Source organism: Leguminivora glycinivorella, chromosome 12, assembly GCF_023078275.1.
Source record: "Leguminivora glycinivorella isolate SPB_JAAS2020 chromosome 12, LegGlyc_1.1, whole genome shotgun sequence".
NCBI lineage: Eukaryota > Metazoa > Arthropoda > Insecta > Lepidoptera > Tortricidae > Leguminivora > Leguminivora glycinivorella.
This window is the reverse complement of record NC_062982.1, coordinates 5,495,993-5,523,391: the sequence shown is the minus strand read 5'-3', so window position 1 is coordinate 5,523,391 and position 27,399 is coordinate 5,495,993. Positions and strand designations below refer to the sequence as shown.

At 34.8% G+C, this 27,399-nt stretch overlaps 4 protein-coding genes across 4 annotated transcripts; 1 reads left to right on the top strand and 3 right to left on the bottom strand.

Moving 5' to 3' along the window:
• Positions 1-1,907: 1,907 nt before the first annotated feature.
• Positions 1,908-6,467, bottom strand: LOC125232216 (lipase member H-like). Its single transcript, XM_048137850.1, has 3 exons — positions 5,843-6,467; positions 3,698-3,989; positions 1,908-2,982 (listed from the first exon to the last, which is right to left on the bottom strand). The coding sequence occupies exons 1-3, from the start codon at positions 5,964-5,966 to the stop codon at positions 2,298-2,300; spliced, it is 1,101 nt and encodes a 366-aa protein (XP_047993807.1). The 5' UTR covers positions 5,967-6,467; the 3' UTR covers positions 1,908-2,297.
• Positions 6,468-7,432: 965 nt separating this feature from the next.
• LOC125231883 (pancreatic lipase-related protein 2-like) lies at positions 7,433-9,921 on the bottom strand. The gene is made up of 3 exons (XM_048137477.1): positions 9,679-9,921; positions 8,595-8,882; positions 7,433-8,396 (listed from the first exon to the last, which is right to left on the bottom strand). The coding sequence occupies exons 2-3, from the start codon at positions 8,720-8,722 to the stop codon at positions 7,700-7,702; spliced, it is 825 nt and encodes a 274-aa protein (XP_047993434.1). The 5' UTR covers positions 8,723-8,882; positions 9,679-9,921; the 3' UTR covers positions 7,433-7,699.
• Positions 9,922-11,934: 2,013 nt separating this feature from the next.
• On the bottom strand, positions 11,935-14,810 carry LOC125232162 (phospholipase A1 member A-like). Its single transcript, XM_048137790.1, has 3 exons — positions 14,607-14,810; positions 13,370-13,664; positions 11,935-12,955 (listed from the first exon to the last, which is right to left on the bottom strand). The coding sequence occupies exons 1-3, from the start codon at positions 14,722-14,724 to the stop codon at positions 12,235-12,237; spliced, it is 1,134 nt and encodes a 377-aa protein (XP_047993747.1). The 5' UTR covers positions 14,725-14,810; the 3' UTR covers positions 11,935-12,234.
• A 3,347-nt stretch (positions 14,811-18,157) lies between these two features.
• Positions 18,158-24,558, top strand: LOC125231804 (lipase member H-like). The gene is made up of 4 exons (XM_048137383.1): positions 18,158-18,448; positions 18,639-18,830; positions 23,029-23,323; positions 23,785-24,558. The coding sequence occupies exons 2-4, from the start codon at positions 18,713-18,715 to the stop codon at positions 24,404-24,406; spliced, it is 1,035 nt and encodes a 344-aa protein (XP_047993340.1). The 5' UTR covers positions 18,158-18,448; positions 18,639-18,712; the 3' UTR covers positions 24,407-24,558.
• Positions 24,559-27,399: the final 2,841 nt, after the last annotated feature.

Sequence of the window (27,399 nt, the reverse complement as noted above, 5' to 3'; positions counted from 1 at the left end):
CGTTTAATAGCCGGCGCTCGTGAGAGACACCATAGTACTGAAAGAGGGACTTGAGGTACACAGGAGCGTGTGGATCATTAAGCACAGGGTATAAAGAGCAAAGCATGCGGACCATAGCTGGGCACCGTTAATCAAATAATTCTCGATAATCGTTAATCCGTTACTTAAAAAGTTAACTTCGTTAATCGTTAAAGCGATACATTTCGGTAGATTTAACGGAAGTTGAAGTTAATCGATAATCCGTTAACGCGTCATAAAAATAGGACTCCACTGTAGGTATTATGTATTTCTATTTACTAAGTATCCACCAAAAACCATTAAAACCTGTGACGCCAATCGGTAAAAAACCGAAGTTAAACCGAATTACGGTCTCTTCGGGCTTTTACCGCCGTTGGTTGGCTAAATCCTAGGTTTTACTTCGGATTGGTAATTATTGGGTCATTCATGCGGTCGCGATCGTGGTGCGTCGGTTCTTCAGATTGAGATTTGAGATGACAACTCGATGCTGTGGGCCACGATAACTTGGTAGAGTAATCTAAGGCCCGAACCGGACTCTAACTCGATGCGTCGGTTGCGCGATTTGTCTGTCATGCCTGATGATTGCACTCTATTCTCAGGTTAGTGATCGATCTAGCACGCCTAATAAGATTTAGAAGATCTCGAATAAGTGATCCAAAATCGCCAATTGGTCTTTAGACTGTTTATAACCGACGGATCTGCTTTTACCGATAAAACCTAGGTTTTATCGGTAAAAGCAGTATGGGCTTTTACAGTAGCAGTAAGAACGTGGTTTTCGCGGCGCAGCGAGCCGCTTGGGGTGCTGGATTAACGATTAACGGACTCGATGAAATTTAACGGAAGTTAACGAATCCGTTAACATTTTTTAAAGTTAACTTAAAAGTTAATCCGTTAATCGAAATGTTAACTTCGTTAATTAACGATTAACGGATTAACGAGTTAATGCCCAGCTATGATGCGGACACTGCGTCGTTGACGGATGGGAAGCCAGCCAAGCTGGGAACGATATGAAGAAATGTGATCGATCATATTTGCGTAAGAAAAAAATGAAGCGTATGCAGTTATTGAGAAGGCGATCGATCCAACTTACTTAGAAGTTCTTCAGAGATGTCCGGGTAACATACATCACCATAGTCAATTAAAGATGTAAGGTAAGAGTGTGTATTAAAAGAACATTAATAAATAGTATTATTTATTACAAACTGTTTGGAGCCTAATTAAAACACTCTAATCTCTATGCATTAACCTCAATGGTGGCCAAACTATGACAGTACCGATATGTCTTAAATGTCAGCGATTTAAATAATACAAAAAAGAAACTTTATTTTAATTTTTCATTGGTTTTATTATTAAGAAACTTAATTCTACCTGCAACTGTGTAACAATTCGAGCTTTTCTTTCATTTCCACTATGATTAGGTCATTTATAATAACGGTCACGGAATGGAAATAACAAAAATGTATCGAATGTCTATATAGAACATATTTTGTGCTATCAGAATGAAATACTCGGGAGTGATGTGATGTGATGTGTATTGATACTAAAATGACAGTCTCTGTGTAATTCAAAATAGTATGCAGAATGTTTGTTAGTAAGTTTATAATCATTAGGCATCTAAATAAGTGTTGTTCTGGTGATGGTGGTGTTCTTCGTATAGTACAAAATTGAAGCAGCTGCGAGATCTCTGTCCACAGGTAAGATCATAATTATAATGTTATAAATTGTAAAACATATAGAGCTCACCCTTAACAATATAACCTGTACATTTTATAGCCAATTATTATGTACAAGATTACTAATAACTACTTCATCTTAGCAAGCGTAGATAAGAGATAACTATTAGACAGCGGTACATTATCGATATATGATAAAAGAATAAAAAATCAGCATAAGGATAACAATTTCATTATATTTTTCAACTTTCCATAGTCTAGACGGCAGGTCTATGAACATTTTGGTAGTCATCGCACGATGGCTGAATTCTCATTTTTTATTTCGGTGGCTGCCACTCCTCTACCCACCCACAAAGTGCCAGCTGACTGCTGCTGTTAACCACTATACGAACCATCGCGCGGGAGGCGATTAGTCATGGAAACCTGTTCGTGGCTCGGGTTCTGGTTGCATTGAGTGGCGTTTTCAATCACGATTGTCGTTAACTTTGCTGTTGGCTAAGCCTCCAGATGAGAAATACTACTTTTCTTCTACATGAATGGGTAGTAAACTGGCGAATTGAACTACAATATTTGAATCTGGGATATAAAAATAAAGCAATTTCAAATTTATATTGTCAACACTTCTTTTTCGTTAAGCATTGACAACTGACGCATGACTAGATTGTCTTCCTTCCTCAACCCCCTTTTCCCCATCCCATACGGGTATCTGTTCCCCGTCGTCACGTAAAATATCCCTGTCTTCTTCTTATTCACTTTCAAATCCATCGTATTCGTGACCATAGGCTTTCTGTCGTAGCAATCATGTTGTCTCGCCTGTTGTATGGTGTCACATTTCATGCCAATGAACGTCTTAGGGTTGAGCAAAGCTGATAGCCAGAAGAAGTACGCTTTTATATGACTGCAGACGACGTCACAGGGTGCAAACCAGATATCAGCAGGCTGATACTCTCCGCCATTGACATAAAATGTTGCTTGTCCAAGAGGAGTGGCTATTCCATGCCCGTCCATGTTTGTGACTACGCTTAGGACAAAGTCTGCGTCTGATGGGTCTAGTCTATCCGTTGGAGCGTTGGTTCTGAAGCAAGGACCGGATGGATCTAAAGCGACGAGCATAGAGATGTTCTTTCCAGTGATTTCTCTGTAGTTCTTAGCCACGAGACCCATGGTCTGCCCGCCGAAGCCCCAGCCGACTAGTTCTAGCTGCTTCGGGTCCAAGCCTACAGCTGTTAGGTTGGCTAGCATTTCAGCGGCGTATCTACTGACGGGGTGCATGAGCTTTGCGGCGACGGGACTGTAAAAATGGAAGTTAATACGATGTTAATACTGTTTCAACCAATATAAAGTAACTCAAGTCTCTTTTGACGACCGGTTTGGCCTAGTCGGTAGTGACCTTGCCTGCTACGCGGCGGTCCCGGGTTTGAATCCCGGTAAGGGCATTTATTTGTATAATAAGCACAGATATTTCGTTACTACTTTGAAAATAACTTGTATCTTCTTCTGTCAATGAAAAGAAAACTGTAGTAAGTATGTATGGAATGCATATAGACTTACTGCGTTTTAACTTTGAGGAGAAGCATAAGATACGAGATTTTTTTCAAAGTAGTGACGATTTGTTCCTGCCATAGCACAAGCCTTCTTGAGCTTACGTTGGGACTCAGTTAATCTGTGTAAGAATGTCCTATGATATTTATTTATTTAAGTCTCTTTTACTAGAATCCGTTTAAATTAACTCTGCTTCAAATTGGCTAACAACAGAATCAACAATAACTCATCGTCCTCCTTGCGTTATCCCGGCATATTCGCCACGGCTCATGGGAGCCTATGGTCCGCTCTGACAAGTAATCCCGAGATTTGGCCAACAATACAGAGTCAACAATAACTGTCAAGAATTTATGAAAATGTAAAGTGTGTAGTAGTGTTCTTTGACATACTAAGTCGGTCCTAAATAGGGTGTTAATCGAAGCGGTTTCTTATTACGAATAACCGTCAACGTTTTTTATACTTACTATGGAAAATTTCTCCAATGCACATCCATATAATTCAAAATCAGCGCATTATAGCCCAGCAAGACATATTGCTTAGACATCGTCTCCCCATAAGGATGCGTCGTGAAGTCCATATAAGACCCGACGTAAACGTTCGTCTTCTTGTTCTTGAAGTCTATGTCTGGATGATCCAGCATGTCTGTGACGTTGAAGTAATTATAAGGGGTGACAACACCATCTTTGCCCATGACGGACAGGTATAGCTTTCTTAGGGTCTTTCGAGTAACTTTTGTGGGTTCTGTGTACATTCCACCTGGAAAACGGAAATAAAAATAATAAAAATAATTATAGAACATTCTAACGTAGATTGACGAAGAGTCCCACGGTAAGCTCAAGAAGGCTTGTATTGTGGATATACCTACTCAGACAACGATATACAATAATACAAGTATAATACAAATACTTATAAGCAGAGGGCGGAATTGCTCATGGCAAAAATCTAACGTCAATAGAGTTGGAACGTTAAATTTTATCGACTATCGATTAAACTGAAATTATCAGTACTATATTGTTGAGTTGTTTTTGTCGTAAGTAAGACAAGGATACTTCTTAATCCATTTGTTGACTGTTTTTCGTTTTGGATTAACCATTTTTTCAAACGTGAATTACTTGCAAAAGGACTAGTGACAGAAATGGTAATCAAATGTCATACAATTTACTTTTGATCTAATCAAAGAGGTCAAAATCAAATGGTCGAATAACTAATCAAAGGTCAATGTTAAAGTCAGAAATGTAATAGATGACTGAATTTATCGATAGCTGAAAATGTCGATAAAACTGAACGTTCCAACTCTATTGACATTTGATTTTTGCCATGAGCAATTCCGCCCTCTGCTTATAAGACATAGAAAACATCCATGATTCAGGAAAAGAATATCTACCGGTAAAAATAGCTTACTATTTACTTACATTACTCGAAAAATCTTACCGGGCTCGAACCTAGGACCGCGGCTTGGCAAGCAGGCACGCTAGGCCAGACCGGACGTCAGGGAATTGCTATATAAGTATATGGAACTATTAACGGTTTGTACAGTTTAGTGTCAGAATCGCTACCACCTTCAAACGACTATGTATTATATAACCTAACCACAAAATTAAAATTTTGAAAAAACCCCCGACCGCGACATAGTGGACCGATTTTCATGAAACATGGCTAAGAACACTCCCGACTAACTCAGCTTTCAAACAAAAAAAACTAAATCGAAATCGGTTCACCCGTTCGGGAGCTACGGTGCCACAGACAGACACTCACACAGACAAACAGACAGACACGTCAAACTTATAACACCCCGTCGTTTTTGCGTCGGGGGTTAAAAATGAGGACTCTCCATAATTTGGAAAAAACATACAAAAATTTCCTCGTTTGTCGTCATCACTATTCATAGAAGCGGAAAAAGTATTTGTTATACTATGATTTTTACGAAATACCGTCTACAAACCCCAGTGTGTATTAAAAAAATCGTATTCCAACTGTTTTCCTTTTACTGACACGAAGTTGGACAGTTTTATTAATCCAGGGGAGCATATTGGAGATTGTGATTTAAGTACATTAAATGTTATTGGTTGATTCTTGAACCAGAAGTAAGACGCTACAGGAGCAAAAATGCTAAAATGGAAAGGAACCCCCCTTTCAATTTGAGAATTTTAGTTTAGTAATATACTAGTGTTATTAACTAGATTTATCGAAAAAAAATGTCCATTCAGAACAACTCAGTTAAAAGATATTGCGAAAAAATCTTTAAAATCGAGGTTCCTCTCTCGACTGTTTCCTCCTTCAAAACTTAATCAATTTTAACGAAATTTGAGTATCTAAATAGCAATGAAATAATCTGTGTCGGACAGTTTAGTTTTTTGGCTAATCGTTTCCAATTTTGAATAACACACCTTTTTTGCGCCTTAATCAATAAGGCAGTTTTTGGAAATTTTTGAAGGGCGTCTTTAAAAATAAGAATATAAAATATCAAAACGGTCCGACACAGATAAAAATGATAATAATCTGTGTTGAAAAAATCATTGCTCTATCTTCAAAAACTAGGGAGGAAATAGTCAAGAGCGTTTGTATGGAGAATTGACCCCTCCTGTATCGTCTTAAATAATAATACTTACAATATTTAACAAACGCATGAGGATTCGGTGCTCCGCCTTTCTCTCCAATATATTCTGTCGAGTTCACTGAATCTAAAGAAAACACTACAAAACAGGTCGCTATGAACCATTTCCAAAAATCCATTTTACAATTTGGTAAGCTATAAATATTTTTTAGGTTAATATTACACTTTTTATAACTAAATCCAGACTAAATTCTCTTTTGTTTTTTATTCAATCTGTACCTACTTGTACCTACTCTGACTGAGTTTTATGCAAGTAATAAAAAAGTATAGGTATCACAATGAAATGTTAATTTTCTTTTGTCATTGAAATACTTGAGATGTTTACAAGTGTAAAGACAGTGTAACTTTGAGTTAAAATGTCTGCACTAAACGTCATTCTTTTATAGGTAATCATCAGTCAAACTCTCAGGTCAAATTAAAAAGTTACTCTTCAGACCCTTTAGTGTTGGGATAAAAGTTATCGATATTATTAATTTTATTTTTTTGGCGATAAAAAGCAAAGATAGTGATGTGTCTTGTAAAATATAGTGTCACGACCGTACATTCACGTCATTATGTAGGTAGTGAAAAATCTTTCACAATAATGTTTTTGCGGAATTTTAGTCAAAACTAGTACGGAGTTTAACATGAAAAACACGAACGCTTTCAAGAAGATCTGATGGTGAACTATTATTGTAATATATCTGTAGGTATTATATCAAACAAGGTATTAAAATAATTAATCACAGCTACGCTATGTATGCTTCTCGAACGAATGTAATATTATAATATTTTATAAAGAGGTATTTTCCTTTATATACAATAATGACACGAAAATGAATACAAAATAATTATATTTATTACTTGTTGAATAATACATTAGAAAGCTGCACCTACTATTTATAATTATTTTAAATACCTGTGATGACAAAAACTGGTAATAAATATATTTTTGGACCCAACAATTTTAAAATTACATATGCACAAGACACTTAAACACAACAGGGTGCGTAGCCGAATGGCACAAACGCTCACGAAACGCTCACGAAACGAAACGATAGTAGATATCTATCTCTATCGCTCTTGCGTATTGGCGCGACAGAGCCAGACTAGCTTTCGTGGCGTTTCGTTTTCGTTTCGCGTCGGAGAAATGCCATTCGGCTACGGGGCCAGATAACTCACAGTAATGGCATATAAATGATCAAAATGACCAAAAATGGTATTAACTAGATAGGTATTGTTACAAAATAAATGAAGTTCCTATCCTTAACATGATGATTACGTATTTTTGTATAAAACAAACTTAATATTAGGTACCTACTTGTATTTTCATTAAATTTTATGTATAAATGTGTAGTGCAGCCCTAGTCTTGAATTTCTCAACTTTCATAAAATATAGGTACTGTAATTATATATTAAAAACAATTTTATTATTTTTGTTCAAAAATACCGAACATTCATTTTTCTTATGAAATTTTTGACCTTAAAATGTCTTTTTTGACACTTCAGTAAATGTGTGTTTAGTAAGGTCAACTACCTTTGACGTATTTTGTATGGCGTTTAGAGCCAGGTATTACGTAATAAAACTGCTTTATTTTGGTTCGCTACTTTTTTATTGGGTTTCGAAAATTAAAAAAAATGCAATGCACTTAAACAAATGCAATGTACTAATCAGTTCAGATTCACCAGATAAATAAAATACTTATTTAAATAAACACAGGATCTTTATTGTACTGTACACAATTGAAAAACGCGTACTTTATAGTTGATATCAACTTTTAAATTAAGATTTATTATTCATACTTGTGTAATATATAATGATTGCTAGTACATTTTTGAGTATCCTTATAATCATTACTGTGTCAGTGATGTATCATAATCCATCAACTCTCATTACCTCAGCACCATTGATCATTTCGTGCGTTCTCAACATAGGATTATCCTTCCTTTTTATGCCGTCTTTACCTATGGCATAAGGATATCTATGTAACGTAGCCACGTAATAAATACCAGGTTTGGTCTTATCTACTTTCAAGTCCATAGTGTTTGTTTCCACAGGCACTCTTTCATAACACCGATGTTCCCTCGCTTGTTGTATGGAGTCACATTTGATTCCTATATACCTATTACCAGGATTCATCAACATTGTGATCCAGTAGACTACTGATCTGACATGACTGCAGACGAGATCACACGGAACCATCCATAGGTCGAAGTATTGGTATTCTCCTCCATTGACGTAGAAGGTCGCGTGTCCGACAGGAGTTGCTAAGCCATGACCATCTATGTTTGTAGCTACACTGAGGACGAAATCTGCGTCAGATGGGTCCAATCTCCCTTCCGGTCCTTTGGTTCTAAAGCATGGTCCGGCTGGATCGAGGCCTACCAGCAAGGACATGTTTCTCCCGGTGTACTCTCGATATCTCTTCGCTACAAAGCTCATGAGCTGTCCGCCCGTGCCGTAACCGACTAGATGAAAATTCTTCGGTTCCAGACCAACTGATGTTAGGTTAGCCAGCATTCGACCTGCATATTTGCCTATGTGAGGCAATATGCGAGCAGTGGAAGAACTGGAATGAGATAAATACTTAATGTTATATAAATATAGGTTGTAAAACATAGGTTATTACAAACGTTTAACTATGCCTGTCATAAATGTTGTTCCTTTTAATACAAGTAAGTAGCCGTTGACAACCATTGTGTAGGCAAGGTTTCAAAATTATACTTTGTTTACAGATTTGAATTTCGGAGAACCCGAAAAGACTTACGTTAACAAATTCCTCCAATGTGCTTCCAAAAAATGCAGAAAAAGTACATTATAGCCTCTTTTTGATACTGTCTGCCCATTGCTTCTCCGAGAGTCAAAGAACTGACGTCCAAATATGATCCAACCCATATAAAAGTTTTCTTCTTTTTATCAAAGCTTGGATTGTGAATTAGTTTTTTAACGTTATAGTAATTGTATGCTGTCACTTGTCCATTGTTTTCTAGGATGGAAAGATACAATTTTTCTAGACTTTTTGGCGTAATTTTGGCCGGGTCCCAATACTGGTCGCCTGAAGGAAACATACAATCTTAAGATTTGAACACGATAGTCTAAATTAATGACCTAGAAAGAAAATGTAACAGAGGAAATACTGCTTAGCAATTTTTCAGAATATTAAGATTTGAACACGATAGTCTAAATTAATGACCTAGAAAGAAAATGTAACAGAGGAAATACTGCTTAGCAATTTTTCAGAATATTAAGATTTGAACACGATAGTCTAAATTAATGACCTAGAAAGAAAATGTAACAGAGAAAATACTGCTTAGCAATTTTTCAAAATAAGGTCTGCCATACATTATGAGAAGTCATTAAACTCATTAAACTTATGTTTTATGATTAAAAATGCAAATAAGATGCCCCGTCAGCGTGGTGGCCTAGGGCTTCATGGCGTTAGCCCGGATTGCTAAAAAGGCCGGTTCGAATCCGGCCTTCGCCACTGGTGGTGTCCGTAATTTTTTCTTTAATATATGACATCTTATTTCGATATTTAATTTATATATAGTAGTGTGACTACTTAAAAAACACAAATCAAAATATTTGTTAAAATAATTTGATTTGTTCCAATAGTTGCGTATATGTTTTATGACTTTTTATATAATTATAACATTATAATTATTCCCGAGAGTCAAGGTACTTCACTCCAGTAACTACATGGTATACACAGAGGCTATCAAACTGTCGGTATTATTACCATCATTTCCATATAATTATAAAGCTACGATTCAAAGATATATATACTCATAAAAAAAAAATAAAAAAAAAAAAGTGTGAAAATGATCAAGTGGAGTAGAAGTGTTACTTACAAAATTTTATGAATCCGTCAGGGCTATGATATCCGGTCAGTGATTGAGTAAATTCTACCGCTTCGACAGAAACTAACGAACATACAGCAAAACATACACATAAACACAATCTATAAACTTGCATGTTTATGTCTTTGGTTTTTGAAATTATTTCGTAATGTGTCGATTTTTTAAATTTAATACATTACTGTATTTAACGTGCTAAGGTTTAAAACTAGTTATTCAATACATATACAGATTGAAGTATATTAATTTATACACGTACTTTTAAAAATTTAAGGGTGAAAAAAATTAGTGCTGAGATAAATGATATCGATACAATTTTGGTCAGCAATATTTTATTTTAAAAGTTGACAACTTTAGGAGTATTCAATGTTGAACAATCATATCATATTTTATTTCATAATAGGTACATTCTTAATAATGTAATAATATTATAGTATCGTATTCACTATTCAGTATTAGAAAAATAGACGTGGCCTATGAATGAATTTTTTTTTTTTTTTTTTTTTTTTTTTTTTTTTTTTTTTTTTTTTTTTTTTTTTTTTTTTTTTTTTTAGTATAGGACATTCTTACACAGATTGACTGAGTCCCACGGTAAGCTCAAAGAAGGCTTGTGTTGTGGGTACTCAGAAAACGATATATAAATATATAAATACTATACATAGAAAACATCCATGACTCAGGAACAAATATCTGTGCTCATCACACAAATAAATGCCCTTACCGGGATTCGAACCCGGGGCCGCGGCGTAGCAGGCAGGGTCACTACCGACTGCGCCAGACCGGTCGTGAATGAAATACAAAACAATATGGTTACTTACAAGTAAAAGCTTTCCTGAAAAAATTGCAAACAATATGTAATGTCCGTGTCCCTTTTATAAGAATTGAAGAATTTTTTGAATAATTTAAACTAACATTTAAATATTATAATGTTACTATTTTAATAAACTACTTAATTAAAAAAAATTAACGAACAATACTTTCATTAATATCGCTATGTTTATCGACATTATCATCATTGCTACACTAGCAAATATCGCAACGTTTATCGACACTATTATCATTCCAACACTAGCAAATATTCTAAAATTCTGTATTTTTTACAGACAATGTATACATATTTTTTGTCCAAAAGTGGGTTTTTAGTGTAAAATGTAAATCGTGTCATTGGTTTAAACCCCCTTTTTAGCAAAGTCATGCAAGTTAATTAGTAATTACATATTTAAATCATTTTTAGCATAATAATACATAAAAAAATGAAATATATTTGAAATATAAAAATAAAAACTAATTTAGAACTAAATGTACCTACGGTATTTATTTACGAAAATCTTTATTATTTATAAATTACTTACACTTTTGTACTACAAGTAAAGGTTGTAAATAAAATAGATTTTTATAAATAGGCTGTTTTATAAAATAATATTTTTTAATGAATTTTGCTTTATTTGTGTTAAAACAATTTATAATCAGCTAAACATTTTCAGGACTATTTTTGTGAAAGTGCACGGGAAAACGTCCCACTTTGTCGATTGCTATAAAGCCGCTTTGTCAGTTTATTCATATAAAGATACAAGTAAATCTCGCCTTAATGGTAACCGACAAAGTGGGACGTTTTACTAAACACACTCACATTTTGTCTATTTTACCAGTAGATACATACCTATTATAATATTTGTGTTTATGCATTCTGGGATTATTCAAAAATTCATATAATTATTATTAGTCAATCATTTGAAAGTGTAATTTAATTAAAAACTTTTTGCTATTGCCTGTTTGCCCCCACCCAACCATACCCAGGCTGGCCCCGACTCCAAAAATAATTGATTTGTTTATAATTTGGATGTTTAGATTATTGCAATACGATAAGAAATCTGAATTCAAAGGTTTATTATTTTTTGCTTTTTAGTTTCTCCGTGTTTTGTAACGCGCTTATTTTTGAAGGCGGTTTTATTTTTTGTTAAAAAGTTTATTTATTTGTTGATTTTTAGTGGTTCCTATTGATATTATATGTATCAGTCCGAATATATGTACAGTAGTGAAAGAATTATCCTTTAACTCCTAACCATTGAGGAGTTGACCTTCCATCATCAGCACAGCCACATAAAATTATTAAAAATACACTAAAAACATTACATATGCCTATAACATTTGAAGAGTTCCCTCGATTTCTCCAAGATCCCATCATCAAACCCCGACTTAGTGCCAATGGGACCATCTCGGGGTTATACCCGTGCGATGAAAAAAAAATTTTGAAAATCGGTCCACGATTCTCGGAGATATCGAGTAACATACATAAAAAAAAAGCATTCAGTCGAATTGAGAACCTCCTCCTTTTTTTGAAGTCGGTTAAAAATAGATTTTCTCTACTTGACGTCATAAATGACTGGGATAATATATTAATACCTATGATACTATTAGTGTGTATAAGTAAATGTATTTACAATATTTATCAACAGAAAATCCAGAGTAAAATCAAAAGATTAAATATCACGTATACAGTATAATTTCAAGTATTCACATTTAAACTTTATTTTTCAGCCCTGAGTAAAACTAGGTATATGCTCGCAAAAAATGTGAGATTGTGGACTTAAAAATTTGAGGAACATCAATTTCGTTCGTTCCGCTTTCCTTCGATTTGGCGATAACCAGTCTAGGCTTTTTTAGGCCTTTCTTTCCCAGTGCGAACGGCCATCTATTTGTGGTACGAAGATAATAAATTCCCGGTTTGGTTTTATCAATGAATGGTCCCATCGTGTTGGTCACCATTGGCTGTATATCGTAGCAATCGCCATCCCTAGCTTGCTTCACCGTATCACATTTAACAGCTATGAAGTCCTCTGGATAGACTACAGAAGCCCACCAGATGGTAAATGACCTGACATGACTGCATATGGAGTCGCAAGGGAACCAAGCAAAATACCCCTCCTGGTAAGCCCCGCCGTTGACATAGAAGGTTACATGGGAGAAAGGGAACGATATGCTTGATAAATCCATGGTTGTTAAAACGGTTGCGACAAAATCAGCGTCAGATTTGTCTAATCTCTGATCAGGACCAAGGTGGCGGAAGCAAGGGCCTGCTGGATCCAGTGAGACTAGTGAGGAAATATTTTTCCCTGTAATCCTTCTGTAGTTCTTGGCTATGAAGCTCATGGTTTGTCCTCCGAGACTCATGCCGGTAAGTTCTAGTTTTTTTGGGTCAAGACCATGTTTAGTCAGTTTGGCCAGCATTTCTGCCGCGTGCTTTCCAACGACACGGGCCAGGCGGGCAGCACTGAAAGCAGTAAGTTGGTATTTGAAGATGTAATCTATCAGCAGTTTATCTTTTTCTCTTATGATTCTCTTTCTTTCTTCGTACTATGTAATGTTTTAAGACTTACCATTCATTTAGACAATACTATAACGGATCTCCTTGAAAGGAAGATATTACATATTTTTAAATTAAAGGAAAATGGAAAAATCGAACCAGGCTCTGGCTTTGGCTAAGATATTGTTAACAAAAAGGTACCTAATATGAAGAAAGCTGCAGCTCTCGGATATACATAGAACTCAAAATCCTTACAATGGTTTAAAATAATAACAAAATTCTATAGTTGAGTCGCTAGTCGTCAAAGCAACAAATGAATGATTGAACCTAAAGTTTGGGAGTTGTAGCAAGCCAAAGAATTTTCTTGTGTTCAATACTTACTGAGGATAATGCATTGCAGTGAAATGTAGTGTATCCAGAGACAGCACGTTGTATCCTCTAGCCTTATAATCATATCCTGGGCCTAAGCCGGTGCCCCAGGCATTACCATCTAAGTATCCACCGACATACATCCACGTCTTCTTACTGAAGTCTATATCGGGATTCTTGGGGAGCTCGTTTATTCCGTAATAGTTGTAATGCCCTGAATATCCAGTATGGTTATCGCCTACTACTGATATGATAAGCTTTTTAAGGGTTACAGGCTTGATAAATGCTGGTTTATCGGATCCAGGACCTAAGGAAAAATAGTTGAAAGTTATGATTTTATCTTTTTCTTGTCAGTCAAGTCAGATTTTATTGTTTGTACTTGTTATGGTCTTTTTCTTTTCAGTCTACATAAAGTCCTACGTGACATTAAGCCTTTTCACCAAAAACTTGTTGGGCAGCAAAGAACCCGACCAAATAACGTTGGTTGTTTTTGGTCTGTCGAATGTTCCGGCGTGATTTAAATTCGATGGTGTGGTGATTTAAAAGAGACACGGCGATGTTTATAGCTACTCGCCCAGCGGTGAGCTAATTAATATCGCCGTGTCTCTTTTATTTGCACGGGAGTGCTTATCTTTTGTTCGTCTTTATAGCCGATAGCTCATAGCTTACTAGCTCGCGGTGGGACCAGTGCCTTAGGTATATATCATTAATTTTTACTTGCTGAGTGCATTCGTACTATAAATATGTTCACTAGTTCTATGACTCAAACACATATTATGATGGAACCTTCTACTGCCGACATTTGCTTTCCTGTCGTCGTACAAACGACACTGCTCAAAGCTCAATATATAAGTTTAATATATTTGCAATTAAATATTTTAACATTATCTTTTTCATAAAAAAAAAATCTATATTTTAATACTAAATACTCCTTGATATTCTCGTGAAACAAAGTTAGTCCAATTTTCGGTCTGCTCTTTGATGCTGTTTTCAATACCTAAGCTAAAGAACTTAGCTTGGTCTTTTTTATAATCCAAATTATTAGCGAAATTCTCTCGCTTCCTGTAATATCTTCTGTCCTATTAGTATTGATTTTACAATTTTTTGTTGGTTTTTATTGATAATAATTTTGAAAAAAGACGTCATTTTTCAAAATTTATTGAGCCCTATCCCATTTATAAATTCTATCAGCGCTGGCTAACATAAAAATGCGATTGTTGTACAAAACGTAATTTACTTAATAACTTACAGTCTGGTATCATTCCTAGAGGGTAGCCTTCGTCAATTCTAGAATACTCAACACCACCAACTGATATTATGAAAAAAATGGCAAATTTTGCTACTATTATTTTTGGTAAGAGAACCATAATGTGCACTTGTAGTTTTTATTCTATAGATTTATATAATGTTTTATCCTTTTTGATGATTATTTATGTTTGAATTTATAAATGAGTAGTTAACACTTGACGTACGAAAACAATCAGTAAATAACAGAACGAAGAGTGCACTTTTTATATTAAGTTGTTATTTGTGTTTTTACGATATTTTTTCTCATATTTAATAATAGTTGGAAGTCATAAGTGTTTACATGGATGCAGTTTAATTATCAATAACAAATATTTTGTATGTAGGACCTTTAACATCCACATAAGTAACATTTTAATTCATATTTTCAAATTACATCATAATTATGTATATACCTATTCTCTTAAAAAGAAATGGTTGTGCAACAAATTGAATTAAAAATGATTGTCAATAAATTACCTAGTTTGTGACATAATGTTATACCTAACTATTATAGAAATCGGGTTTTTAAATACTTTTTTATTTACATTTGTTTCTGAATAATTTGTTGTCTCAAAATAATTTGTCAATAACATAATTACTGTAAAGCGGATGTAAATATATTAACTACCTATAATGGAAGGAAAAGGATCAGCTCCATCATAATATTGCATTGCCATCCAATTTATATATGAATACACAATTTCAGCTCAAAGGAAAAATATAAAAATACAGGTATGAGTAATAATCAAATAAAAAGCGTACTCCTTTATTGAATTGCTACTTCTAATTTTACAGAAATTAAATAATAGGCACTGGTATCGATGTGAAAACAAAAATGTAATCAAAAGTAATACAAAAATCATATACAAAAAAAAATAAAAAGGTAAAATAGATAAGATAAGATAAGATATTTTATTGACCATGTAAAATACATTTAGTACGTCATACATTACATTCATAAATTAAAAAAAAATTTAATAATATGTTAAACACTTCTTTCTTATACATAATTCACGAAACTCTTTTATAGAATACACAGGGCTTTTCTCCAATAAATTCTTGATTTTTTTTCTAAAGTCCTTCTCTGGTAAAGTGGTTATATCTGTAGGCAGTAGGTTGTACAAGAATATTTTGATAGAATTTCCTTGGTTGTATAATCTCTTAGTTCTTGATTTAGGCATACATATATGTTCCTTGTTCCTCGTATTGTATCTATGGATATCTTTCTTTTCTTTAAAGTTATTCTTATCTTTGTGTATTTCTAGGAGACTAGTGAAAATAAAAAGCGAGATAACAGTCATTATTCGATCTTTCGCAAAATAAACTTTAGCTGATTGACGCCTACGTAAGTTATTCAATATTCTGATTGATCGCTTCTGTAATTTCAATACCCTCTCTATGTCTCCTCCGTTTCCCCAGATACTTATGGCATAGTTTATATTTGTTTGGATATATGCATAGTATACAGACATCAATGCTTGTTTAGTCACTAATGGTTTCATTTTTAATAGTGCATAGTTTCCTTTAGAGATTTTCTTACAAATTTTATCTATATGGTGTTTATGACTAATTTTATTGTCTATTTCATATCCCAAAAATGTAGTTATGGATTCACTTTTCTGATTTCCGGTATAGTTCATCACTGTGGTTTTATTTGTGTTAAGTATTGTACCATTTGCCTCAAACCAGTTTTTAAGAATGACCATAACATTTTGAATTTTGTCTCTATTATCTATTGTATTATTTCCTTTTATACCAACGTGCGTATCATCCGCAAAAAGAGTCATCATTGTATCGTTTGGTAGACATGCTGGCAAGTCGTTAATATATATGAGAAATAACACTGGTCCTAGTATTGATCCTTGCGGTATGCCTGTATTTATGTGTGTAAGAGTAGAGGTCGTTCCATTCACATACACTAATTGGTTTCGGTTTTCAAGATAATTTTTTATAAGTTGATACTCAGTTCCTTGAAACCCATAAAATGATAGTTTCTGGAGTAGGATGTCGTGTCTTAAGCAGTCAAACGCCTTTGATAAGTCACAGAAAATGCTGGAGCATTTCTGCGACTCGTCCAAAGCGCTTAGAACAAAGTCAACAACTTTACGTAGTGCTTGCACCGTTGATCTATTCTTCCTAAATCCAAATTGATTATCCGCAAATAATGTATTTGTTTCGAAATAGTCCACTATTTGATTTTTTACAACAGATTCCAATATTTTTGATAATACTGGCAGTATACACACAGGTCTATAGTTATTGGGGTCTTCTTTGTCATCTTTCTTATGCAATGGGATAACTTTTCCTATTTTTAGACACTTTGGGAATACGAAATCTTTAAGGCAACTGTTGATTATATGTAACATTAACTCTATTAAATAATCATTCTCCAATAAAATTTTCTTGATAAATATTGTGTCTAGCTTGAAGGCATCTTTGGAACGCTTACTTTTCAGATTTTTTACAGTTTTTCTTAATTGATTTACCGTAAGTAAGACAAAGTTAATTTTAATTTCTGGTTTCTTGGTTAAATTAAGATAATGTAGACATGACTGAATATTAGTGGGCATGTGACCTGTCAGCCTGTAAGCGATTGTAGAAAAAAAAATGTTAAATGTGTCTGCAATTTCATTCTTGTCATCTGTGATCTGGCCTTCACTTAGTCTAATTGCTTTTATCTGTGTTTGTTTCAGAGTTTTACGTTTACCGGTCCGTAAGGCTGTGCATAAGACACGAGTAGCACAGAAAGCGATGGAGCGCACCATGCTCGGCATTAAGCTTCAAGATCGAATGAGGAATTTCGAGATCCGACTCCGCACCAAGGTGCGAGGGACGTGGGTGACGTCATTTCCAAACTCAAATGGAATTGGGCGGGGCATGTTGCCAGGCAGAGTGATGGCAGGTGGACCAAAATGTTGACCGAATGGTGGCCGCTATCGGATGTAAGAAGCGCCTGGCATAAATTGTAACATAAAGTTTTGCCTAGGTTTCTTTTTATAAATGCGTCATTAGTCCATCAGCATTCTTAAAATAATACACACATACATACATATAATCACGCCTGTATCTCATAAAGGGATAGGCAGAGCACATGAACTACTGAATGTAGTGCTGCTCTTGGCAAAAAAGGGTTAAAAGAAATCCAAATACATTAAAAATCTTAAAATAATGCCTCTGACAAATTTGAATATTTTATTGCCCTTTAAATATAAACTGGATTTGTGACCTTCAAAATAATAAAACAGTACCCTACTTGCAATATCCGTAAAATAACTTAGGTGCACTTCATATTTCACGTCTTCAGGACTTATTTAAACAAACTATATATAGTAGAGGTCACCCTTCTATTAGTACAGTAACTAAGTAGGTACCTAATATTAAACATTACATTTAATTTTCTTGAATATTTAAAACAAAAATAAAATAATTTATTAGACAAACAGATATTTTTTAAATCATTTATTAATTATTAAAAAACATAAAAATAGATAGGTAATGCTCAAATTTTTTTTAAACTTTAAAAGAGTTTTTGTATTTTAAAGATACTTATTATGTTTATTTATTACCATCTAACGAAAAGAATAATAAAGTACTTGCTGTTTTAATTGTATAAAATATTTACAAAATGTGCTTAAGTTACAAACATATTCGATTTTTATTAAGATGCCGTAATTAATACCTACTCTTAAACTGTCGAATATTCCTTACACCCGTGTTGAAGTCTGCCTCAGCGTGTGCACCAATCACGTAGTATCAGTAGTTTCTTCCGGAAATCATCCTGAAAAAGGGATAATGATGAACATGGTTGGAACATGATTTGAAAATGTGATTTTTAACGCCTGTTTTCGAATCCGATGAAGCGGAAAATGGGCGGAAAAAGTGAATAGCGCCCCCATTCGGTTATTTACTAGAACCAAAAAATACTTACCTTCGATTTCGAGTAAATTATTGTTACCTTATGATAGTTACATAATTTTCTTAATTTTTATTTTAGATACCTTTGTAGGCTTTTTAAGTTACTTTGACTTCTAATTTTACTGCATAGATAAAAAAATCCACACGCCAGAAATGTATCATACAAAAGTATTGAAAGTGACCTTTATCTCGGTGTTTCTGCTTACTCCAGTATTTGGGGTAAAATACTCGAGAATTGACGAAGGATATCCAACCGGATTATTTTCAGACTGTAAGTGTTTTATTTATATTAAGTATATTAATATCAAAACTTTAGTATGTATTGCACATAATTCGATCATTCTATTCTTGAAGCTAAACAGAACATTAACTAACTCTTTATTTAAGTAACTAAAAAGACCAGGTCCTTGATTTAACAATAGATGATTGCCATCCTGCTTAAAACAAAAACGCATTTCTATAATAAACCTTACTCCTCAAAATTTACTACTACCAAGTCCTTTACCACGCCGCACAAATCTACTCGTCAACTTTAATCTGTCAATTAGGACACCACAAACTAAACCATAAGTGCTGACTTTTCAGTGTCGAATAGTCTTTGACACTTAGGGCCGGTTGCACCAGCACACTTTGACGCCCCCTTCATCGTTAAAGATGGCTCCGACGACCGTTAAGTCCATATTTGCGTTGCACCATGCCATCCGTCAGTAAAAGGGTTACGATTCATTTAACCGGTGCCAGAGCACCGGTTAACGGCTCGTATTAGGTAAATCTAGGAACCAAAATGGCGGCCAATGTTTTGAATTTGTCCCGTATTTCACGAGTTTATGCTTATTTTAAAATAACTTGAGCTATTAGCAATGTAAAATACTTATAAAACGTTTAAAACAGTAAAAATGTGGAAGTAACTGAACATACAAAAGTGACAGTGACACACCAGAGTGGTTTTTAAGGTTATTTTAATTGCGCGACGATTTGTGTTTGTAAACACCTTTAATTTAATTTATTTTGTTGATAAATGTGTGTTTATATTTAGATCGAGTGCAGAATGAGCTTCAGTTGAATATACAATCAGATCGATGCTGTAAGAAATTCACAAGTGCGTCCTATGAGATCAAAACTCGACAGCAAATAATGAAAACTATTTGTCGACAATACAGTCTTTAAAAGGGTCTTGGTATATTTGGAATCACGAATAAAATGATAAATATCCTGGAAAAAGTTGTGGATCCACTATGACATCCGAAATCAGGGCGAGAATAACGACAAACATTGTATAAAATCCGACCTTCAAAATCGTATCTCGCGACAGGAATCAACTTTCGTTTTAAACTATGTCCATGAGACATCCGAAATGAAGTATTTTAGTGTGAAGCAAATGTGTTGGGACAATCTACACAACTTTTAGGCAACAGCATAATAAGATATCAGTGAAAAAATGTAAAGAAAGTGTTATTATAATATTTCTGTTCATACCTACTTACCTGTGTTTTATTTCTCCTTTTATAACTTTTTCATAAACCTATAATGCAAAAACTTTGCAGTAGTCAACTTAAATTATTTACATTTAACATGTTCAGTGCTGGCGTCACAAAGTTTGAGACCAAAATAATCCTCTTCCTATGTCGGTGACACAGCGAAGTTGACTTATGCTAGTGGCATAGGAATGAGAATTTATTTGTTTCTACCAGCATAGCATTATTTGTTTCTAGCAGCAGCAGTAGGCTTTTAGTAAAACAGTGGGATGAACGTGAATTCATATTATTCATAAACACTCCGGGCAGAGAGATGCAATCTTGAGTTTGACTAGTGCAAAGGCAATGTTGACAATCAAGCATGTACTTCAGCTAATTAAATACATAAAGCTAACCAACATGAAAGCAATAAAGACTTTATCCTACATAGTAAGTATCTGCTTGAAATTCACTTTACTTAAACCTAAATTTTTCATGTCGGTCAGGGATAAATTCTTGACACCAAAATGTTCTAACAATTTTAAAGTATTATTACCTACTACTAAAAGTCCTCAAATTGTATTTCATAATTTGTGTTGCTTTGATATAAATGATGCAGCTGAACATTTCTAAAATAAACCAGAGTCTAAGATTTCATAAGTAGGCACATACATATAGTTCTGTACTTATTTTTCAGCATACTATTGAGGGCGGGCTTGTGAATTTGGTGGCATGTCAGAGCGTTATCAGACTTTTCAGTAGCAGTATATATAGGCAAAATAATTTCTAGTTGTGTCATGCTAATTTAGAAACTTTACTTACTATTCTGGAAAGAAGAAATATACCTATGTGAAATTAAAACAACAGTAATTTCATGGGTAATTTATCTACACCTCAAAAAAAGGAAATTATAACTTGAATAAGCAGATAGTTATAATAAGAGTATAGTGGGAAACAATGACTATACACGAAGGTAGATAAAATCCTGTATTGTTCATGAATAAAGTAATAATTATCATAAACTGTGACTCTAAATAAGTTAGAAAGAAAGAAATATTATAGGTAGGACTTTATTTTTACACAGATTGAGTTCCATGATAGCTTAATAATAATAATGCTTGTGTTGTGGGTTACTCAGACAATAATATAATTATGTAAACACTTGATTACATAAAAAACTTACATACTCTGGAAAAAATGTGTCTGCCGGCCACATTTAGACTATCGGTGCTGTTCTCTAACATGTGAATAAATGGATTGGTCCCAATAGATGCCAGCCTCAAACATATTGCAGTGAAAATATGGTCTTTAGAATAAGTATTCAATTTCAAATTTTATAACCACAATTTTCAATGGGTTGGGGTCTATTAATGTGAGACTGTATAGTCATTTGGCCTTTACTCTCCCTACCTATGTAAACAGGATATTAGTATGAAATGGCACATAAAGTAACAAAAATATATTTTATTAACAAAATTGAAATTCTGATGATAATAATTTATAAAACTTTATTTTCTACAAGTTTCTCCCAGACTTCCAGTTAATTTCATAGTATAATTTGTTGATTTCTAGAACAGATTCACTTGTAGAACTTTCATCTTGTAGTCCATATCAAATGGTGTAAATAAACTCTGAAAAGAAAGCAACATGTAACTTATTATTATATTTAGTACTTAATAATCCTTTTCAAACACAACAAAATTTAAGTAACAGTACATAAATAAACTTAAATGTCTGCTACTACAAACAGTTTTGTCAATAATCTTATTGGAAATTTTGCCATAGGCTGTGTGCTGTGTATGACATTGAACTTACCTAGTACTGCACCAAAAGTATGCTAATTTGTTTTATAGCCATTTCACGGAATAAAGGCTATGCATTTGGGTAAGAGGTCTGTAATAAGCTACCTATAATTATTATAATACTCATGAGAAAACTTGCCTGGTTATTGGTTCCTTCATTCCTTGTTACAAAGGCTTTTAGGTTGGAAATAGCCACTTGAAAGTCGTAGAGACGCGTCCTTTTCATGCGTCATGAATATACATTGATAACCACGAACACAAGTGTACATAAGTGGTGTAAATGGTTAAATATTTCGATAAGAGCTGCAAAGAAAGTTTAGTTCGCGCTAGTTTGCGCCTAAGTTTTTTTTTAAATAAAGATTTTGACATTCATATGATTGGGTTGCTATATGAAAAATCAATTCTACCATAAAAATGTTGGTAGGATTTCATTCACGACCTGGCATCACAGTTAGCGGTTACGTTCAGTAATTTTTGGGTTGGTGCAACGCAATTTATTAACAAATCGTTAAGTCCCCCACGTAATCGGTAAAATTTTACGAACAGAGCCTACATTTACAGGTGGTTTGGTGCAACTGGCCCTTAGTCAACTATAATATTTCAATACACTTCACTTTAGTTAACTGAAAAAAAATCAAAAATAGAACTTCATACAAGTTCTATACTAATTTGCGATACCTGGCAATTTTTTCTGCATCTGAAACACATTTTTTTTTTCTATCGCGTTATCGACCAATCAGAGACGGTTATTAAAAACAATTGGTTGCCAGGTAATTCGATGTTGACACAACGGTGAACGACACTATTAACATTAAATTTAACCTGAATGAAGATATTCTTCGTCCATTGATGATGATGATGAAGATGATGACTCATAGAAAAAGTATTGTATACAATAGTGATATATTAGTGGTACTATTAGGCCACTCAGCAAGCTTCGTGGCTAAACACGGTACTCGACTGAAAAGCTTTGTATTATATCACGATTGTATAAAATACTATCCTAAAACCCCCACTAAAACACCTACTTAGTAAATACATAGTCGTAATTCAAAAAGCTTTGATATTCTTTTAAACAAGTAAAATTTCTCGAAAGTACAATCTAATTTAATAAGGCGCGTCAGGAAACGGTGAAAGGTTACTCAACCTTAAACCGAGGCAATATGTAAAGATAAGCAAATCATTACTTTCTTTTAACAAGTATTTTTTTAAGGTCCTGGTTCATCGAAGCCAGTTGTCATCAAGCCAAAGACACTAAAGAAACTCTTCATATCAGTCGTAGGCGAAGGGCATACAGGATACACAGGTCATTACAACTACTATGGCATGGACCAGTTAGCCAACAGTGCTGACATCGACTTTAGCAAGAAGACGTGGATGTACGTTGGGGGCTACTTGTCAACGAATGCGTTGAATTCTGGTCGGAATCTGGGCTTTGACTATAAGGCTAGAGGGTATAACGCACTTTCGCTTGATACGTTTCAGTTCACAACAACTTTTTACCCTCAGTAAGTGTTTTAATATTTATTATAATACATACTAGCTTTTACTTCTGTATATAATTATGTATTTATCTATTTAAGTATGTATATCGTCGCTTAGCACCCATAGCCATAGCTTTGCTTAGTTTGGGGCTTAAGTTGATCTGTGTAAGGTGTCCCCAATATTTATTTATTTATTTCATATGGTTCCATAGTTTAATTGTTTAATTACATAAAGAAATGGAGTTAATAAAAAAAAATGGGGAGTGGGGACACCTTACACAGATCAACTTAGCCCCAAACTAAGCAAAGCTTGTAATATGGATGCTAAGCGACAATATACATACTTATATAGATAAATACATACTTATATACATAGGAAAACATCCATGACTCAGGAACAAATATCTGTACTCATCACACAAATAAATGCCCTTACCGGGATTCGAACCCAAGACCGCGGCTTATTATGTATTTATTTATTTCAGAGCTGCACGTATCGTACGAGCTGTTGGCAAGCATGCAGCCGAAATGCTAGTCAAATTGACACGCCGCGGTCTCGACCCTAAAAAGCTCGAACTCACCGGCATGAGTCTCGGAGCGCAAACCATGGGCTTCATTGCTAAAAACTACCGGCAGATGACTGGGCAAAACATTTCTTTACTCACTGCTTTGGATGGAGCTGGACCTTGCTTCAGACATCGAGGACCAGATGAGAGATTAGATAAATCTGACGCTGACTTCGTTGTGAGTGTTCTTACAACCATGGATATATCAAGCATATCTGTTCCTTACGCTCATGTAACTTTCTATGTAAACGGAGGGGCGTTTCAAGAAGGAGATATCCCGTGGCTACCCTGTGATGCTTTATGTAGTCATATAAGGGCATACTTCGTCTGGTGGGCATCAGTCGTTTATCCTAATGATTTTATAGCCGTGCGTTGTGATACCGTGCAGCAGGCTAGAGATGGGGACTGTTATGATTTGAAGCCTATGGTGACTAACACGATGGGAATCCTTACTGATAAGAGCAAACCGGGAATTTATTATCTGCGTACAACCAATAGGTGGCCTTATGCGTTAGGAAGACGAGGGTTGAGAAAAACTTAAATACTATAATTCAAATCAGAGACTCAGTGGAGGATGTAGAGATTTCTGGACTAATTAAGTAAAGATAAGAAATATTCCTTATTTATTGTAGGTATTCCATCCCACGTTTATCCAACCACCAAAGAGAAACTGAACATTCACATACATACACACACACACACACACACACACACACACACACACACACACACACACACACACACACACACACACACACACACACACACACACACACACACACACACACACACACGCACACACACACACACACACACACACACACACACACACACACATTCACACACACACACATGAACATTTTTTGACATTGTGAATATTAAAACATAGTTAATAAATTAATGTAGGTATGTTTATTATACATTTTAGTGCCCAAATCCTAAAAATTACAAACTTATCAACCGACTTCAAAAAAAGGAGGAGGTTCTCAATTCATCGGGATCTTTTTTTCGTTCTACTAGCTGTCAGGAAGTTAATAAGCGGGAAAGCATTTTAGTAGGTACTTAACAGATTAGAGAGTTTAATTTACGTTGAGGGGCCCATTTCTCAAAACTGAAAGTCTCTTTCCAACTTGTGATATTAGACATTGACAACCACTTGTAAATTGTTACTTGTAGCTTCGACAAACTTTCAGTTTTGAGAAATGGGCCCCTGATCTCTAAAGAGTAAGAATATTTTAAAGATTTATTTACAAATTTTTAATTGATACTTATTCCCTTTTTTTTAAATTATAAATGGCCTTACTTATGGCTACAGACTAGCCGAGGCTAAAACGTGTCCGCTACGATGGAGCTCGCCCAGAAGGCAGGCGCATCATACCTAGCAACCTTCAAAATGAAACAACAGGCGTTTACCATTTACTCGACGGACATTTTAGTGAACAAATCCTAAAGATTACAAACTAATTAACCGACTTCAAAAAAAGGAGGAGGTTCTCAATTCGTCGGTATCTTTTTTTTCCTTCTACTAGAAGACTACTTCTTTCAGAAAGTTAATAAGCAGGGAAGCATTTTAGTAGGTACTTAACAGATTAGAGAGTTTGATTATCGTTGAGATCTCTATAGAGTAAGAATATTTTAAAGATTTCTTTACAAATTTTTAGTTGATACTTACTCCCTGTTTTTTTTTTTTTTAATTTTAAATGGCCTTACTTATGGCCACAGACTAGCCGAAGCTAAGACGTGCCCGCTACGTAACGATGGAGCTGGCCCAGAAGGCAGGCGCATTATGCGCATAGCATTATGCTGAGTTGCGTCCATTTCGTGACGAACAGTTTTATGTTATATTTCGTTCTTCGCTGTTTTATGCCTGATGTTTGTACATGTCCGTACATGTTATGTGATCGTCATGAATAAATGTTTTTTATCTTTGTCTTATCTTATCATTAAGTATACCCAGCAACCTTCAAAATGAAACAAGCGTTCATCCTTTACTTGACGGTTGCTGGGTTATATCAGCTGTGAGATATAGACGCCGGCATGAAATTCTACTCCTCGGCAATACGTATATGGAAAGAAGATACAAAGCACTTTGAGCGCATCAGTGGAATATTTACCTACTTGCAGATCATAATTAAGCTGTAGAAATATTAAAGAGTACAGCCTGGAAAAACAGATTAGAAATTTAAAAAAAAGTGGCAACAACAACATCGTATTGCCGTCCTATTTTCTTAGGTGTCGTCGCATGAAATAGACACTACCATATTGTCACTTTTTATTTCTGCTCTTTTCTGCGCTGTATTTTTGTATTTTATACTAATAATATTTGAGCCGATCGTTTATTCTTCTTCCTCTTTCTCTCTTCTTTTCTTCTTTCTTTTGATACTTTCTTCATTTATTAACCGACTTCTTTACTCAGAAAAAGGAGAATTCGTGTTTTTTTTTTTTGTTAATTTTTGGGATTAATGAACCAGTGATATTAGTGTACATGGGTGAATTAACTTTTTCTTGCCTGTTATTGCGGTTACGGTCCCCTGAGTCACGCTGGTTTTATGCAAAATTATGCTAGAAATTATGCAAGCATGCGTGTAGTGCATGTTTGTAGGTGGCAAATTAAGGAAAGGGCTTGTTAACACCAGAAAAATTCATGTTTGCATAGTTTAAGTATCATAATTTTGCATAAAACCAGGGGCGGCTCACTCCGCGATTCTATCGCCGTGCTACAAGTACATGCCGGCGGCCGCGAGTTCGCGGCCTAATCAGGGGTGGCGCGCGTTCTCACGGAACGCACGTTCGCACTTTCTATTGTTATTTTACGTCGCGAGTTTTTTTTAAGGTTCATATGCGATGTCCTCGACTGGAATGGCTAACAATGCTAAGTTAAATATACATCATGAACAAAATAATTATGTAAGTACCATAGGACATTCTTACACAGATCTACTATTGATTAAGTCCCACGGAAAAGTTCAATAAGGCTTGTGATGTTGGAACTTAAACCAAAATACTGTATATATACCTAGAAAGTACCAAAGACTTAAATATAATAGTATAAAATTTTATCTGAGTAATTAATTCGTTTTAATCCATAGGCAACCCTATCATCCGACGCTACGCACGTGCGGCTGGTTTCTTTGTACAAATTTTGTAGGCATTTAAAAAGGCGGCATGTCGTGAACATCAAAGCAGTGGGCCTTCTGTACTTGTACTATTATATATTCTGTGATAAAACCAGCGTGACTCAGGGGACCGTAACCATGGCAATAACAGGCAAGAAAAAGTTGACTCACCCACATATAATAATTTAATTTTAATGGGCACTTGTGTACTTATTTACGTATCTAATTAAATAATCATACGACGGAGGCCCACCTATTGGTAAGTAGTCTTCGTAGCGCAGAGACGCCTACAAATCCAGAGGTATTACACTGTCACTCCGCATCCTCGTTGAGTTCTGGCAACCTTACTCACCGGCAGGAACACAGCATTATTAGAAGGGTCTAGTGTCGTACTGATAAACAATAAAACAACTTCGAG